We start from the raw sequence: 16,916 nt of genomic DNA on the forward strand, positions 1-16,916 counted from the left end.
GGGAATGAGACGGAGTTCGTGGCGATGGAAGAGGTGGTGAAGGAGAACTACCTGTCTAACTTGAGACTAGGTGACCTTGAGAGGACCGCTTTCCCTGCGCCAAAAACTTGCGCACTGACAAAGGCACCAGAAGACTTTCATTATGATCGAAGAAACTCGTCCGCGCCCACATCGCTTCCCGTGACGATCCTGAACCACACCTTGGCCATATTTGTACACTGCTCTGACATCTCCAGCTCGCCCATCGCGCGATAGCCCTCTCCAAGGTACTTGAGCGCTCGAACCCCTTCGACGTTCACGAATCCCGAATTACTTGTGACTTCAAATTTCTTCTCCGCCACGCTCGTCAATATCCCGAAATTCCGCAAAAGCCTTCTCGCATACTCGATCATCTTGCCCGTGTTCCCAACCCCCCTCCAAGCCTCGGTCAGGAACAGCGTGGGATGCACAAGGCCCAGCCTGGGGAGGTTGGCATATAGGTTCTCCTCTTGTGGAGCAGAATATAGTGTCTCGAGTTCCCTCAAACCCCTGGCAATTTTCTTGATGGAGGTGATTGTGGTTCCGCGCTCCCCCAGCTTCATGACAACAGCCTTCAGCTCGGCGAATCTCTCCAGCCTTTGCCTCCTCTTCTCCGCAGATATGCTGCCATCGACCTCGCAAAGCTTGCAATCACACCGGAAACCCCACGTCCCCTCAAAAGCCCTCTGTCTATCCTCGATATCGATCTCGGGGGATATGTACTGTTGTGTGAGCTCCTCGCCAGCGTCAATGTCGCGGGTTGCTCGAAGGAAATGCACATCGCCTATAAATGTGCGCACAGTGTTCGGCAAGCAAGAGTGATTAAGATACGAGGCATGCAACCAGAAACCGGCGCGGAGCTCAGGGTTGCTGTTTGGCGGCTGCGTGAGCAGATCCAGGGAGCGAGTGGGTACGGAAAAGCAATTGAGCTGGCGGATCTTCTCAACTCGGAACCTGAATCATAGTCAGTATTCATTGACTCGAAGAGACGCACGCTAACAGCAGGCAACAAATCACACATACACGTCAATCGGTATCTCCTCGCCCTCTTCCACCTCCCAACCGTTTTTCTTCCAATAACCGCCGTCGTCTAAATCGAAGTACTCTTTTCTCAGCGTTGGGTTCGACCGCAACTTCTGAACCAGTTCCTTGAACAATAATGCCCCAGGCCTAGGGCTCGCAGTCTCATCTCCTAAGCTGTACAAAAAGCAATCGGAGTTTCTGTCCTGGATAAAATAACCTGGCATCGTGAACGCCTTCTCCGCACACACCAGATCGCCAGCCTTGAACGAGCGTTTCGCAAACAACCCCCGGCCATGACTCTCCGTGCTACGGGCTTCGGTGTCACAAATATAGTTGGCAGCGTCAACATGCAGCGTCAGTGGTCCCACATATGAGGATATCAGCGGAAGGTCGTACACGGGCTCGGATTGGAAGATTCCCAAGTCGAACTTGATACGTGCGGCAAGGACTTTGAGCGGATTCGGAATCTGAGTTGCAATTTGATGTGGGTCTTCCATACTGTGATTACGCAGCCACTCATTGATCACCGGGGGGTTCGTCAGAGGAGAGTCGGCCAGGGATGGAGTAGAAGCTGCATGTGTCGATATTGCGAGGGCGAGGTCTTGCACCGCATCATCAAGACGGAGAAGGACAATGTTGACGCCGCACTTCTTGCGGTAGAGGTCAATCGCCGCGGTGGCATGAGTGGAGTGGTCGAGTTCTTTCAATCCCCTGTCGTAGCTTCTTTATTGTTAGTTCGATAACGAGCGTGGTATGAGACAGCTTGTTCTCACCATTCCAACGCGTTTCGGAAGCGCTTCTTCAGGAACATCATGTCGCCTTCCTTCTTCCACTGAGTTGCATCTTTCTGAACATCTATCTCTTCTTTTCTCCATTCCTTGGGCACAAGTTCGTCATGAGGTTTCAGCTCCTCAACGTCCGATGGTTGATCGACGCGCACATGATAACCTCCATCCACAAGCCTGGTCCAGAAGGGTTCTTTGATAGCAAGAACAGTCCCCTCTGGAATGAGCGGCTCAACTACACTGTCTTCGAGATTGCAAAGCGTCACACGGCAGACGTTGCCGTCCTCGTCTTCTGCCACAGTAATTGAGGCAGAGTAGACATAAGGGATCGTGATGGTTCTCAGGATGATATATGTGTTTGGGATACGCCTTTCCACATTCAAGTCTTCTAGCTTAATCTGAAAACATGTAAGTCCCCTGATTAATCATATAAAATAATAAACTGACCCTGCTGGAAGAGACATTCCTAAGTGAAATGCGTGAAGGCGGGTATGGCAGAGGCAGTACGAATGTTCTAACGGGTACATTTCCTTCGGACAATAACTTGAGTTGCACTTGGTGCTCCTTCAAGAGCTGGTCCCGTGATATCTTTGCCGGCGAAGGTGTCGGTTTCGTCTCTGCAGGTGTCTTGAAAAGCTCTTTCAGTCTTTCTGGCGATTCCTCGTAGCTGTGGCGTGTCGGCTTGGCTGACCGCATCTTGGGCAATAAATTTATTTGCACGTTTTCGGATCTCAGAGATGTTCCTATCGGGCAGAATCAAAGGATGTTGTGTTGGACTGGTGATGAAGTGAAGCGGAATAAAATTGGGGCCCCAAATTCTCTCCCTGCACACCCGCTCCGGATAGCAACACCATGAGCGAAGCAAGCAATAGAATATTGTAAAAGAAAGAGCATAAGAATGGGGAAGACCTCTCTTATGAGGTTGGTGGAATGTAAGGTGGCCTTCATGATGCGGCTAAATTATGCTGGGGTGGTAATATATTTCGCGGCTACACATATTGAAGAATGAAGATGATTGGACTGTTATCTACAGAAACGTAAACTAATCCTCGAAACTCGCGGATGTCGGTCCTAGTTTGCATGTATACCATTGCAGTGTTATTCCATAAATGAGGAGAGTACACAATCATCAGAATGGTCATTGAGATGCCTTATGTCTCATCGTTCTATGACATTCTCCTTCCTGAACCTCTACCCACTCAACCTTGCATAATGTTTCTAAAATCATTGATTGTGCCTCCTGCTGCCCTATTGGCGCGGGCCTGCATCCTCCGTCCCTCCTCTGATCATTACATATATGTTGACGGATGAGTCCAGTCCGCGAAGCCACGCCAGGTAGCGTGGTGCCAGACCAAGCTCCTCGCCTCGTCGAGCCAAGTCCGTATCCGCTCGGAGAACGGTGCGGTGAAGGCGGGAATCCCAAATCATATACCCAGATGGGAGGACGCTGTGCACATATGAAAGATCGACTGTGACGCGGTCTTTGGGGTCGGTGGCAATTCCTGGGGCGTTGATAAGAGCAGAAACAAGAGCCTGGACTCGTTGAACCTCAATCCAGTCGTCCAGCCTAGGTTGCGTCGTCGTCGGGGTAGTCGGCTGAAAATAAGGCGCGTTTGGATTGAAGGCAAGAGTCGTTTGCATGTCTGCGGACGGAGGCGTGGCGAGTTGAGAGGCGTGGAACCCAGCCTGAGTCATCCCTGTTGTAATCTTAGTGATAAGTTGAACTGAGTTAAAGGTCTCAATATCTGACCTGCTTGTTGGCTTCGATTCGTGAAGTCTTCATGCCACCGTGGCGGACCATTGAGCGTAGCGACACGATTGTGCGGAGACGGAATAAAGTCATACGATGATACCGATTCCGCGTCGTCATCCCGTCCCTTTCTGATAGTCTGGGACTGAATATTCGAATTGGTCATGGTGGGACGTGAGTTAGGTGCTGTTTGGTAGTATCGTTCGCAGGGAAGGCGAGGGGAGGCAAAATCCCGGGAAGTTGTGGAGATGGTTGTATGGAGAAGAGGTATATGGGGGTTGAGTTGATGGTCATATATACTTGAAGGAGCAGGAGGCGGTCAAGGTGGGAGTGAACGCGGCTTTCTATTCGAAAGCAGGAAATTTCCGTTGCCCTTCTGGTGGTGGGTGGAATCCCCTTTCACCGAAGCATCTGCCTCGTGAACCGACCAATCAAAATCGGAGGAGGCAACTTGATGTAGAATCAATTTTTGCTTGGACGAGCTCATTGAACTACATTGACCGCAATTCTGAGTCTGTTGGTTTCATGAAGATTCCGCTCAGTGACGTATTATACTCGGCCCTGCGGACGAGCTCTTCGCCATAGATCTGGATGGGCTCCTCAGCAACAAGCGCTTTTCACAGACATTATATAGTAGTGCGGTTTTCTATGCTTGGCCCATAGGATGTTGGAGACTGACCCTCGGAACCGCGTGCAGTCCTATCTAGAAGGTAACTGACCACCTCACAAGGCTAACAACCTATGGTGACTCTTGAAAAGATATCTCACAAAGCTCCTACGTTTGCAACCAAAATATCACCACAATCCATATGCAGATGACGGAGGCGGAATGGTTGTCTACCAAGTGCGGGTCAAAAGGGCAGGGAATCCTCCATGGGCGGCGTGTCATGTAGAAGGTCATTGAAACCCCTCATGACCCGCTCAACTGGACACAAGATCTGCAAAGCGTGATCTTGTGTTCTGAGGGTGGACTCTATCCTGTGTTGAGGAGCAAACAAGTCCAGGACGCAGAAGAAACCCATGGCATATATAAGAGCCACAGTGGAGTTCCCATTGCATTGCCTATGGTGACTATCAACCATTCTTATAACCGCCATGGCCTCGTTTGGGGTCTCTCTATAGTAGCATCCTAAAGCTCGTGAATCCAAGCTCAGTCTTCTGAGCACAAGACCCCCCGATCAAGCAACAGTTGCAAACACCAATATGAAGCTCTCCACCCTATTCCTGGGTACCACGATCAGTACAGCTCTCGCCGTCTCCATGAGAGTCCCTTGCAACCCCAAGACCATGAGGTCAAACGCGTGCTTCGATCGGTGCTGGTGCACGTAGCGTTCGTGCCCCGTAGCATACGAGAATTCCAGATAGACTACCGCTAAGGAGCGGGAGGAATACTGGCGAAAGCATGTATGTGGTGACACAACTCGTGGTTCATATATATCTGTAAACTTATGCTCTTGAATGGCAAAAGAGACAATGCTGCGGATGACGTGTGCGATGAGCGATTGGTTTGGTAGTGTCCGGAATGATGTTGTATGTTGGTGTGATAGTGTTGAAGACGGCTCTTCCGGTGCTGACGTCTTTCAGGAACCGCTCTTAATCGGGGGAGATCTCTGTTTTCTTAATAACTGCATTACAACTCCGTCAGCAGTATACTGCTGATGCAACACAAGGCCATCTCAGAATTCCGGTACACCCTGGGGCAGCTCGTAAGCGGGATCGCTCCTCCTTCATAGTAACGAGAGAATTGCATTCAAATGTCAATGAAGTACGCCTCTATTTCATAAAGAGGTGATAATAGGAAACAGCTCCGTGATACGGCGGAAGAGGCGTGCGTTTGCCCAACCAAGGCCCCTTCTCTCGGAACCAACGGCCCTAGAGAAGCCCTTGCAGCGGCCTCACCGGTTACACAGACACCGCCCAGCTTTATTTCGACTCCAAACAAATACGTCAACAATACGGGAACCAAACATCAACGAAACCGCTATGGGGATTGTTCTCCTTCTCTTCTGGATTACCATTGCGAGCTCCGGTGCTCTCTCAATCAATTCCGCCCGACGAACACAGCTCGTCCTGAGTGGCGACGAAAGTCGAAGCACCTACCCTCGAGTATGTCCGCCTTGCCAGACAGAAGCCGACATGTGTGTTTGGAGCAAGCGCCAATCCCAGCTCGCCGATGCTGAAGCCGTCAAACGCGAGTGCGGCCGCTTTGTGAGTCATCTTGTGTACTCATGTGTATTTGTCTGCTTGTTTCGACTAACCGCACTCGAGCAGTATGGATGTATGAATGAACATTGTGTTGGAGGCAGCGCGATGGAGGGGGTTGTACTGTGATGAATGATGGAGGTCTACGCAGCCGGGCACAGGAGACCGTAGCCCAGCTCCGGATATTGCAACTGAATCGAGGCTGGGGTTCGAATCGCCTTGTATCCATCAGATGTGTTTTCTCAGCTTATAGCGATAATGCGGCCAGATCAATTGAGGTAACAGACCACGGCATCGGGGCGCAGCACTTCGGTTGGGTTATTAGCTCTAGGCTGGGCGCTCTGGGCGGCGACGTTGGCAGCCATGAGATGGTTCTCGCGGCTAGGGTGGGAGTAGCTGTAGAACCTGTTCACGTTATCGAATTAATGGAGTGAATGCCATATAGCAGTTGTCAGTCTGGGTCGAGTGCGGTTGAATTAAACTCATCGACGACGGCATATTCCGCCGCGAGGCGGTTTCCGTCTCCAATCCGGGCCGTTGGCGGCGCTCCCGCGTGGTTGTGTGTGCAACGCCACGTTTATCACCATGGATCGATCTTCCGTGGTACTAAGGCTTGGCATCAGGATCCAAAACGACGACATGACGAGGGTCTCGGCATCACCAACGTGCCGAACCCGTCATCCATGGCGCCTTTCGCTCCTTCTTCTTGTTCTTTTCTGTCGGTTGTTCTCTTCTGTAGTTTTTCTTTTGGACTTGAGATATCCTTTTCACATTTATCAACCAAGTTTCACCATCCCGGGAGGATTCGTCCGTCCACCATATCCCACTCGATATTTGTGGCACAGGTTTGTTGGGGAAAGGCGCCGGACTTGCGCAACAACAGTTCCCTCCTGTATCAGGAGCCCTTCAAGGCTCCGAGAGCAATCAATGGCGTTCCTCCGTCAGACATGGACTCTCACGAAGAAGAACTTAGTGGTGGTCTTTAACCGCCATTGGTTTTTTACCAGCATTCGAGCATTCTGGGCGCCGATCATCTTCGTATGCGCGTAAGCTTCATCTCTTAGCAGAGGAATGATCTGACATGTTATTTAGATGTTCTTCATTACATACGCAAAGAACTTCTTCGTTCCTCCCTCAGAATTCGGAATCGGACGACCTCTGCCAATTCTGGCTCTCAAAGACGCCCTCGACTCTGCGAAAGGGGGGCGTGACACAGTTGTGTTTGTCAACAACGGCTTCACTGGCGGAGATATCGAGAATGTAATTAACAAGGTCTCCGACACGGTGCGCGAAGTCGGAAAGAACGTACGGGTGGTGCAAGATGAGGTGGAGCTGCTCACGATATGCAGAAGCACGCTGCGAGGCGCAAGTACATGCTTCGGGGCAGCCATGTTCCATTCTTCGCCGACAGAGGGAGATAGACATATCTGGAACTACACTTTGCGAGCAGACGGCGCCTTGGGAGATCGGGTGTTTGTGAACCAGGACGACAACGACGTCGAGATATATATTTTGCCTTTGCAGCGTGCAATTGACACCGCCATCGCTTCCTCCGAAGGCTCAGATTCACCCCGCGACATCGATGCATATATCTTTACCGATAAGACTCAGAAAGAGCGCGATGAACGGATCCGGACGCTGTATATGGGCGCCCTTATTGACATCATGGGGGTTGCGCTGTACGTGGGCATCTGTGGCGTCACTTACCAACTCACTGGACAGATGGCTTCAGAGCGTGAAGACGGCGTGTCACAGTTGATTGAGGCAATGGCACCATCAAAACGGTCTTGGTACATGCAAGCTGCGCGACTTCTCTCAAACCATATCGCTTTCGATGTCATCTATCTTCCAGGCTGGATCATCATGGCAATTACACTCAATCGTCTGGCGTTTCCAACGTCGAGTGCAGCCATTCTGATCATCTACCACATCCTGATCGGCTTTGCTCTCACAAGCTTTTCGATATTTGGCGCAAGCTTCTTCCGCAAAGCTCAGCTGTCCGGTATTACCATTACTATCCTCGGTATTGTCCTCGCCATCGTTGCTCAAGTTGCTGGACCGTTCAACACGGGCGCTACTGCCATTCTCAGCCTTCTATTTCCGTCGATGAATTATGTCTTCTTCGTCATATACCTGGCCCGCTTCGAACGGGAGCTTAAACCAACTACCCTGATAAAAGCTGCGCCGCCATACGAAGGCCACACCTCCACGCTTCCGGGAATTGCATTTTGGGTATTTTGTCTTGTCCAGACTCTTGCCTTTCCGGTTTTGGGTGCCATGGTGGAGCGGTGGCTCTATGGGACTGTATCAAAGGAGCGGAAGACCTCGACATCGTCCCCGGATCACAGCATTATCCTCACAAACTTCTCCAAGCATTGGAGACCCACCTGGTTCAGGAGGGAGGTTCTCGCTAAGTTTGGCATTCACCCTCCCGAAACCGTCGTTGCGGTCAACGATTTGAGTCTCAAGGCGCGAAAGGGCCAGGTTATGGTTTTGCTGGGCGCCAATGGAAGTGGAAAGTCCACAACTCTGGACGCTATTGCTGGTCTCAATACGCTCACAAGTGGATCGATTGAGATCGACGGCACTGGTGGTCTGGGCCTGTGTCCGCAAAAGAACGTCATGTGGGATGATCTTACGGTCTTTGAGCATGTCCAGATATTCAACCGCTTGAAGTGCGCGGGCAAGGGTGATGACAAAGAGACCATCAAGAGTCTTATTCGAGCATGTGATCTGGGCCATAAGATGAATGCGCAACCCAAGACGCTGTCTGGAGGTCAGAAACGCAAACTCCAACTGGCAATGATGTTCACAGGAGGCAGCCGCGTATGCTGTGTCGACGAAGTATCATCTGGACTGGACCCTCTGTCTCGAAGAAAGATATGGGAGATTTTGCTCGCGGAGCGTGGCGACAGGACATTCCTCCTGACAACGCATTTCCTCGATGAAGCGGACGTCCTTGCCGATTATATCGCCATCCTTTCTCGCGGAAACCTGAAGACTAAGGGAACATCTGTGCAGCTGAAGCACGAGGTCGGCGCCGGCTATCATGTCACTGTTCCGAACAACGTTGGGGTTTCGCCAAAGGAAGCGGTTCGAAAACCCTCTGCTAAAGGCACGATCATGTATTGGTTCCCCACCGGCATTGAAGCGACCGATTATATCCGTAGGCTCCGCGAAAAAGGTATTAACGACTATGATCTCATTGGACCCACTCTCGAAGATGTTTTCCTGGCTTTGGCCGAAGAGGTCAAGGAGAATCGCCTGAACACTGGGGTTGTTTCCACCAAAGATCACTCCTTGATCAAGGAGGCAGATGGCGTCCCTCTGGCTGAGGAATCTTCCGATTCGGATAAAGGGGCCAACATGTCAAAGGGTACGGGGACATCCATGCCCACGCAGACGTGGATTCTGATGCAAAAGCGCTTTACCATCCTTCGTCGCAATTTCCTGCCCTATATTTGCGCTGTTCTTCTACCCGTTATAACAGCGGGGCTCGTCACCCTTTTCCTCAAAGATTTTGAAGCTATCGGCTGCGATCCCGCAGCACAGGCTGATGATCCAAGGGTCTTCACGCTTGCAAGCCTTCCCGGCGACCTAGTACCACTCGTGCCCGTCGGACCTTCCAATCTTGTGGACGTCGAGACGATCGCCAGACGGGCTGGGGTAGACGTGTCTGCCTTTGAGGTTTTCAACGGGTTGGATGACTTCAACCGCTTCGTTCAAGACCGCTTCAGAAACATCACTCCAGGTGGCTTCTTTGTACAAGCCGATGGCCCCGCCGTCATGCCCTACCTTGGGAATGTCGGTGTCTATGGCGGTCTGATTACTCTCAATGCTCTTGACAACATCTTGACTGGCGTTCCAATTGCCACTCAATACCAAGAATTCGCCAGACCATTTGCTCCCAACACCGGAGACAGTTTGCAGCTCGTCCTTTACCTTGGTTTGGCAATGTGTGTATATCCGGCTTTTTTCGCTTTGTATCCTACCATCGAACGTCTGCGCAAGGTTCGAGCTTTGCATTATAGCAACGGCATCCGCGCAGCGCCACTTTGGCTTGCATACCTAGCCTTTGATTTCACCTTCGTTGTGCTCATCAGCGCTATTGTTACGGCGATTCTTGCCGGGGTAAGTTATCTTGAAGACTCCATGAAGGAAACGCAAGCTGACATGCAGAACAGGCATCCAGCGCGTGGTATGCCCCAGGCTATCTCTTTCTTGTATTCTTTCTCTACGGGCTTACGTCGATCCTCTTCAGTTATCTCGTTTCAATTGTCGTCACGTCGCAACTCGCAACCTTCGCGTTCGCTGCTGGAGGACAAGCCTCCCTTTTCCTCCTATATTTCATCGGTTATATGTCGATCTTGACGTACGCACCAGCATACCAGATCGACCGGTACCTAGAAATCTTCCATTTCGCATTTGCCACTATCACTCCTTCCGGCAATCTGCTACGCACATTCCTCCTTTCGTTGAACACATTTTCAATCCTTTGCAATGGAAACAGGGTGGCTCTTACCCGGGCGCCCTTAAAGTATATGGCGGGCCCATTCTCTATCTTATTGTACAAGCAATTGTGCTTCTGGTCGTCCTAATCTGGTCGGACAGCGGCTACAAGCCCCCGATCTTCGCCGGAAACAAGGTCAAAACCCAGCATACCGAGGAAGAAATCGAGGCTATAGATCCCGCCGTCGTCGCTGAGATCAAGCGTACGGAAGCGTGCAACGACAGTCTACGCGTGCTGCATCTTCACAAGACATTCGGAGCCAACCACGCTGTGAACAACATCACATTCGGCGTCCCACGTGGCCAGGTCTTTGCATTATTGGGCCCCAACGGCGCTGGGAAATCAACCACGATAAGCTTGATTAGAGGAGATGTCCATCCTAACCGCAATGGGGGTGACGTCCTCATCGAAGATATCAGCATCGTAGCAAAGCGCGCTCAGGCTCGTGGCCACCTTGGTGTCTGCCCGCAGTTCGACGCCATGGACTCTATGACTGTGCGTGAGCATCTGATATTCTACGCGCGTGCGCGAGGTGTATCGGACTTGACTTCTAATATTGAGGCTGTCCTCTCAGCTACCGGCCTGACCCGCTTCGCCGACAGGATTGCGCACAAACTTTCCGGCGGCAACAAGAGGAAACTCAGCTTGGGCATTGCTCTGATGGGCAATCCTGAGGTGCTGCTTCTCGACGAGCCGAGCTCTGGGATGGATGCTGCGGCGAAGAGAGTAATGTGGCGTACGCTCCTGGGCGTTGCAGCTCCCGGACGCGCTTTGTTGATAACAACACACTCTATGGAAGAAGCCGACAAACTGGCCACACGAGTCGGCATCATGAAGAGGAAGATGTTGGCTCTGGGTTCAGTGCGGGAGCTTGGTGACTAGTACGGAGATGCGTTGGTCGTGCAACTCGTCCTGAAGTCTGCCCCTGAGACCACGGAGGAGGAGATGGAGGGTGTCAAGGACTGGGTGAACCGCAACGTCTCCGGCGCGCAGCTCGACAAATGGGGTTCAAGAGGCGGAGGCCACGGCCAGTTACGGTTCCGTGTTTTGAAAGCTGCAGTACATCCAAACAAGGAGGAACATATCTCAGAGGCTGATATTAAGAGGACGCCTACGCAGTCGTCCCTTACCCAGAATCGCAGTATGGATATTGGCGGCATTCCAGGCCTGATACAATTGCTGGAGACCCATAGAGAGCAGCTAGGTTTGGAGTATTATTCTGTCAGTCCGACGACGTTGGATGAGGTGTTCTTGCGGGTAGTGGGTGACGATGAAGAGGACGGAACGGGGAAGGCGAAGAAAAGGGGACTGGCGAAACTGAAGTGTTGGTGAGGAGAGGAGGAGGTGGGGATGATGCCCAGAGATGGTATAATAGGAACATATCAAGCGTAATAGATAATACATAAACCGAGTCCAAGGAACAATGATACTTTCCTTACATCTCGACCTTCCACTTGTTTCTTGCACGTTTTATGGGTTGGGTCGTCGCCCACTCCACGGCAGTGTCAGTTGTCACCAGTACGAAGTAGTGTAGGAGCTGGAAGGGGAGATACGGCTAACTTTATTCGTAGTACACAGTTATGACGGCAAGATATCGGATCCACACACATGAATTATTATCCCATGGTAGTTACATCGATTGTGAGCGCACCACTCACACCTGCGCTCCATCACATCCACCTCAATCCACAATACCTCCATCTGCTCCGACACCTCCACCATACTCCTCGAAGTCCGGTCTCAATAACCTCCACCGTTTCATGCTCGTCCATGACCCCTTGCCCACCACCGCCTCCGCTTAGCCGGCAAACCTAGACCGGACAATAATACGAGAACCAAGAACACTTCCGTGCAATGCCAGCCACAACTAAGCTGCACCGCGATCCTCCAAATTACCTCCAGGGATAATATGAAGCATCGTGGCGCAGCGTAGTTGTGATTGGCTTTACCCCAGAAGCGTTCTTGATCCGTCATATCATTGTCAGGCCTAGGCTTGCGAGCTGCGCGAAGGGGTGTCAAAATGTCCAAGGACTTTTCCCGGACCAATTCCTCGAGCATCATGTCGTTGTTGGTGGCGATCATCAACTTGACCTGTCCCTCATGAGGATTGGCGGATCTGTCATTTCCAAACTTGGCGACATGGAACTCCCTCTGGGAGATCTGCGAGGCAAGAAACCCGACATCACGCAGGTACTTCAGCGAGACAGAAGAATCGTTGATGTCGTCAAAGCGAATGAGGACGTGGATGGTAGAGCCTGTGGGCGAGCGTTTCTCGACTTGCAGAGGGACCGCACTTCAACGAGACAGAAGAGTCATTGATGGCCCGGGCGACCGCACTGCGCTCGGCTCGTTGCCGTTGTCGCTGTCGCTTTGGTGGCGTCTGATAGGGTATGGCGTCTGATGAGGGACGCCTCTTGGAGAATCTCGCAACTGGAATCCAATACGATGCGGAAGGGCCGTCCTGGGTGGCGAAAACATCAAGCGCGTACGAGGCTGGTAGCGCCCACAATGGAGCTCTCTCCGCTCTCAACTGTAGCGGCAGGAGATACGTCCGCATTTTCTTATTAGGGGAGAGGTCCCCTTGCGCGACGGCCAAAGCCAGGAGCGATTTAAATGTCACCTTTCGGAGCTGGAGGGGTAAGCACCCTCTCCCAGGGCGATTTGGCGCTCCATTAGAGAGCCGAACTGTCACCTTTGGGAGCTGGAAAAGCACTTGGATATACCCAAGTCGTGTTTGGGCAACGAAAACAGCCTTTTGCGACCCTGGATTGATATACCCGGTGTTGTGTGGAAAAGGGTGAAAGCTAACAGTACGGGTACTGCGATTGATATGGATAGCTGACCGTTCGGGTGGAAAAGTCTTTCTGCCAGAAAAATATTCCCAGTAATGCACTGTACAATTGTCCACAGGGCTTGTCGGACAAGGGATGGCGCAAGGGAGTAGGCTTTGTCGAATCTCCATAGCGCCGACAGCCCGGAGGTTCCTGAAGCTGGGGAACGTCTGCTCCACAGTGTCCGAATGTGTTTCTCGGGCGGAGCGGGCATAATGAACTGGAGAGTTGGCAACCTCCGTACCGTGATTAGCGGGCTGGGCAGTGGTGATGCGGCTGAACATGCTGCAGGTGCGAGATGCTCGAGGCTGCTCTGGCGGTAGTGCATGAGGCGGCTTCGAAAACGAATGGCTGGCGACCGCTATGAACAAGCAAGATGATAGTTTGAGAGGAACGACCACGGCCTCTTGCGCACTTGAGAGAAGGTTTGTGGATATCCTTGTTTTGCCGGCCCTACGAGACGCAGTTAGCAATGAGGGCAAGCGTACGAGGACTACCGCACACACACATATGAATACTCCGCAATCTGTAGGGTAGATCGTGCCGGTTGCCCTGAGCCAAGCAACTGCATGGACGATAAACCGCTTGCTGAAGCCTTGGTACCCGGATGAGATTGCCCTCTGTTCTGCAGTGGGAATGTCTTCGACTGCCCTTGTGTCACTCGTGACTGATTGTCTGAACGCTCAAGTGCAACAAGTGAGGGCGAATAGCGATGACAGCCGTTTAGGTTGCAAAGAGTGGGAAGTGAATATAGAGCAACTGAGGAAGAAGGTGGTGTCGAGTAGTGTTTTCAACAGCCGTGTGAGGGAGCAGAGAGAAGTTGTCCGCGCCAAGAAAGAGCCTCCTTCACTCACGATTGCTGGTGGCGCAACAAAGCTTGGCAGAGGGAGCTGGCGGGTTGAAGACATTGTAATAGTGACGGATAAGGATTGCCAGACAAACTTAGTCACGTATACAGCGCGTTGCCTTGGTTTTCGCTGCGTTTGCGGTGCTCAGGGGATTCTCGGCTCCGGTTAACGAGTGAAGCTCATCAATAGTATGCCATGAGCGGAAGATCATAGCCGCTTAGAATAGGTTTTCGCTTCTTACTCGGGGCTACGGTGGGTAAGCCGCCTGGATTAGCCGTTGATGGTCTTAGGACATCCCTATGTTCCCGCAGTCAACATGCGCAATGAAATGCTAGCTTTCGGTTGATGCAGGAACGAACGCCGGTGGTGGTTTCGCCAACGCGTAATTGCTTCTCCTTTGCATAGATTGGGACATGAATTTGCAAGACTTGAGTCAAGCTCAAACACCAGTCGGTCGCATGTGGCCAGGTGCTGCATTCGGAGCATGTGCATCCTCTTGATCTCAACTGAAAACTCTCCGCGAGCTATCAATAATTCCCTATCAAGAATATGACGTACATAACTGTTGTCTTGCAGGAATTGTAAATATCACCAACAAGCGAATTGTGAAAAGTTCCCTCGTGTTCACGGCCGCTTCACCTCTTCGTCGCAAATCTTGACCTCACCATCAGGTTGCAACTCGCCGTCCCCCCTCCCATCACAATGCTGTCACCTTAAACTTCGAAACTTTTCTTGATGATTCTCTCTCGGGCATTCTGAATACTGCACATTGCAGGCTGCGTTGCTCCAGCATTGTGCGCGCAACCGTCTAGAAGCCATCTTGCGCCGTCCTCTATCGGTCGTTGTTCCGATCGGCCCCTTAGTATGTACGAATCTGTTGCAGTATCAACGGTATCCGACGAATAACAGGTCCTTTCTGGCCGATACTGTTTACCATTCGCGATGCCAGAGCCGACGCCAGCACTTGACAACAGCGCCGCCGAACACCTTCTAGATCACGCGCCCCTCGCCGATGCCAGCGATCACAGATGAGTCCCATAATAGTTCGATTTGGTCGTTGCCCAGAATTCCGCCTATATACTTAATTCCGTCCGGGTGCTTGCGCGTTGCCACGACCATAATGAACCCGAAGCCGCTACTGGGCTGGCACTGTGGGTATTCCTCACGATGACCAGCTTCCCGTCAGAGAATGAGGGTTCCGGCCGGGAGTACACAAGGGTAGGGAGAAGAGAAGAGTCGCAATCACAAATGGTGTATATTACTTATGTCTCTTTCATTGTGTTGATAAATGGCGGCGGCAATCGTCAGGGCGCCTCAGCGGTGGAATAACGTTCTGCGAGGAAGGAGGTTAGATTTGGGAGAGCGACCAAATGCCTGGAACGGCGCCATATCTTGTGGTCTCATAGAAGCGGCCTGAAGGAGTGTGTGAGCTTGAGGTTCCGCCCTATGGAACCAGTGGAAATGAAACTGGGTCGGTGAAGAGAGACTTGTCATGTGGAATAGAATCTGGGAACCAGCGGGCCCGCGCTCTTTTTTTTCCCTTTCCTGGAGTGATATTCCCACAGTGGACTATGGAATCATTGACTCGCTAGTACGGAACATGGGCGGGGTGAGATACCGATATACGAATGGCAGGATTGACTGTAGTTTCTCGCGGGCTTCGAACTCTACTTGATACTGGTGGGTTGTTCATAACTGCGGAGGCAATTGTTAGATATGGATTCCTGATGGTGAGGACCTCGCGAAGCCCCGTTACAACGCTGAGGGCGGTTCGCGGAGACTGCAATCATTGCCTTAGAGTCGAATGGATGATGAACGTCCTGGTTTGCGTATGCCTGGGGAACCCCAGTTGTCTACGCTCATCGCAGGCACAAGAAGCTGTAAGCCCCCAGGGCGTGCTGCCCAGTGTATCACTGCGCTAATTCAAGCGCTCCTGACGCTGTACGTGAATGTCCTGGCACAAACTATGCATTTTGTGGGGCGGCCAGATAATACCTATGGTGGGCCGGGGCCAGGGTGGGCAGAGATGATTGGGCCTTTCACCAAAGCTGCCTCTTGGCTCTTCCAGAACGGTCCAACACTGACTTCACCGGCGCCCGCACAGCAGTTACCTGGCAGTCCCTCACTCCGGTCTGGCACCCTCTTCCTCCGGTCTTGCTAGGGCCTTTCTGGCTTAGCGTGGAATGACGTCCCCCAGATATATAAAGCCCCTCTCCCCCCGCCCCCTTCCTCCTTCTTCATCTCTCTTTGCCTTTTGGCTTTGATTAGAGGTAGTATCTGTTCTTTCCAGTTTAATCTCTGGAATAATTTCTACGGGAATTTCAAGATTATTCTCATTTTTGGAACCGGTCTTTGGCTCACTGGGCTTGCTCATAGTCAAGGACACAGTGTCGCTGGTATTGCACTACCTCCAGCTGACGCGACTTTCATCTTTTTCATTGAGCTCTTTGGCTTGCCGAAGTCTTGAGGAAGAAGTTGGTGATCGAAAGTCTGGTGCCAGGAAGTCTCTGCATTGCATATAGCTTCTGCATGTTTGATGGTGTGATGCTTGTTATATACGATTGCTGCTCTCTTCGGCATGAAACCTTGTGGAAGCCTGGTGTGTGGTGGGGTATTGGAGTCCGCGTTTCTTGTTCTGGCGCGCGCTGTTGGTGTTTTCGGTGATGTTGTTGTCAGTGCGGAGCGCGTCGGCCTCACGCGTATGACGGGGAAGGGACATTACTGCCACGAAAAGAACGAGGAATCTTTGGATGTAATCATCTTGAGGTGAGTATAAATTTTGGAGTCTCCGCTTGACTGTTCATATGCCGTTCTGTAGTGGTGAGGCCAGAATTTACCACCCTGGGGCAGCTAGGCGTTTGACGGTGAGCGCGTCTCGCTCGCAGCTCTTCGTCCTTGACGCAACGAAGCACAGCGAGTGCGCTTCTCAAATGAGCTTTAAGGACATGA

The 16,916-nt window shown here is 51.7% G+C and overlaps 4 protein-coding genes across 4 annotated transcripts; 1 reads left to right on the top strand and 3 right to left on the bottom strand.

Moving 5' to 3' along the window:
* Positions 1–140: 140 nt before the first annotated feature.
* On the bottom strand, positions 141–2,522 carry EI97DRAFT_463224 (SET domain-containing protein; the record flags this gene model as incomplete). The annotated part of the gene is made up of 4 exons (XM_033801342.1): positions 141–972; positions 1,042–1,761; positions 1,815–2,224; positions 2,274–2,522. 4 exons carry the CDS (start codon positions 2,520–2,522, stop codon positions 141–143), a joined length of 2,211 nt encoding a protein of 736 aa, XP_033658310.1.
* A 552-nt stretch (positions 2,523–3,074) lies between these two features.
* EI97DRAFT_438221 (uncharacterized protein) lies at positions 3,075–3,742 on the bottom strand (the record flags this gene model as incomplete). Its single annotated transcript, XM_033799482.1, has 2 exons — positions 3,075–3,523; positions 3,577–3,742. 2 exons carry the CDS (start codon positions 3,740–3,742, stop codon positions 3,075–3,077), a joined length of 615 nt encoding a protein of 204 aa, XP_033658311.1.
* Positions 3,743–6,705: 2,963 nt separating this feature from the next.
* EI97DRAFT_463225 (P-loop containing nucleoside triphosphate hydrolase protein) lies at positions 6,706–11,620 on the top strand (the record flags this gene model as incomplete). Its single annotated transcript, XM_033801343.1, has 5 exons — positions 6,706–6,816; positions 6,871–9,909; positions 9,963–10,315; positions 10,390–11,149; positions 11,207–11,620. The coding sequence occupies 5 exons, from the start codon at positions 6,706–6,708 to the stop codon at positions 11,618–11,620; spliced, it is 4,677 nt and encodes a 1,558-aa protein (XP_033658312.1).
* Positions 11,621–12,512: 892 nt separating this feature from the next.
* EI97DRAFT_438224 (uncharacterized protein) lies at positions 12,513–14,027 on the bottom strand (the record flags this gene model as incomplete). Its single annotated transcript, XM_033799483.1, has 3 exons — positions 12,513–13,572; positions 13,626–13,744; positions 13,974–14,027. The coding sequence occupies 3 exons, from the start codon at positions 14,025–14,027 to the stop codon at positions 12,513–12,515; spliced, it is 1,233 nt and encodes a 410-aa protein (XP_033658313.1).
* Positions 14,028–16,916: the final 2,889 nt, after the last annotated feature.

Source organism: Westerdykella ornata, assembly GCF_010094085.1.
Source record: "Westerdykella ornata strain CBS 379.55 unplaced genomic scaffold EI97scaffold_1, whole genome shotgun sequence".
NCBI lineage: Eukaryota > Fungi > Ascomycota > Dothideomycetes > Pleosporales > Sporormiaceae > Westerdykella > Westerdykella ornata.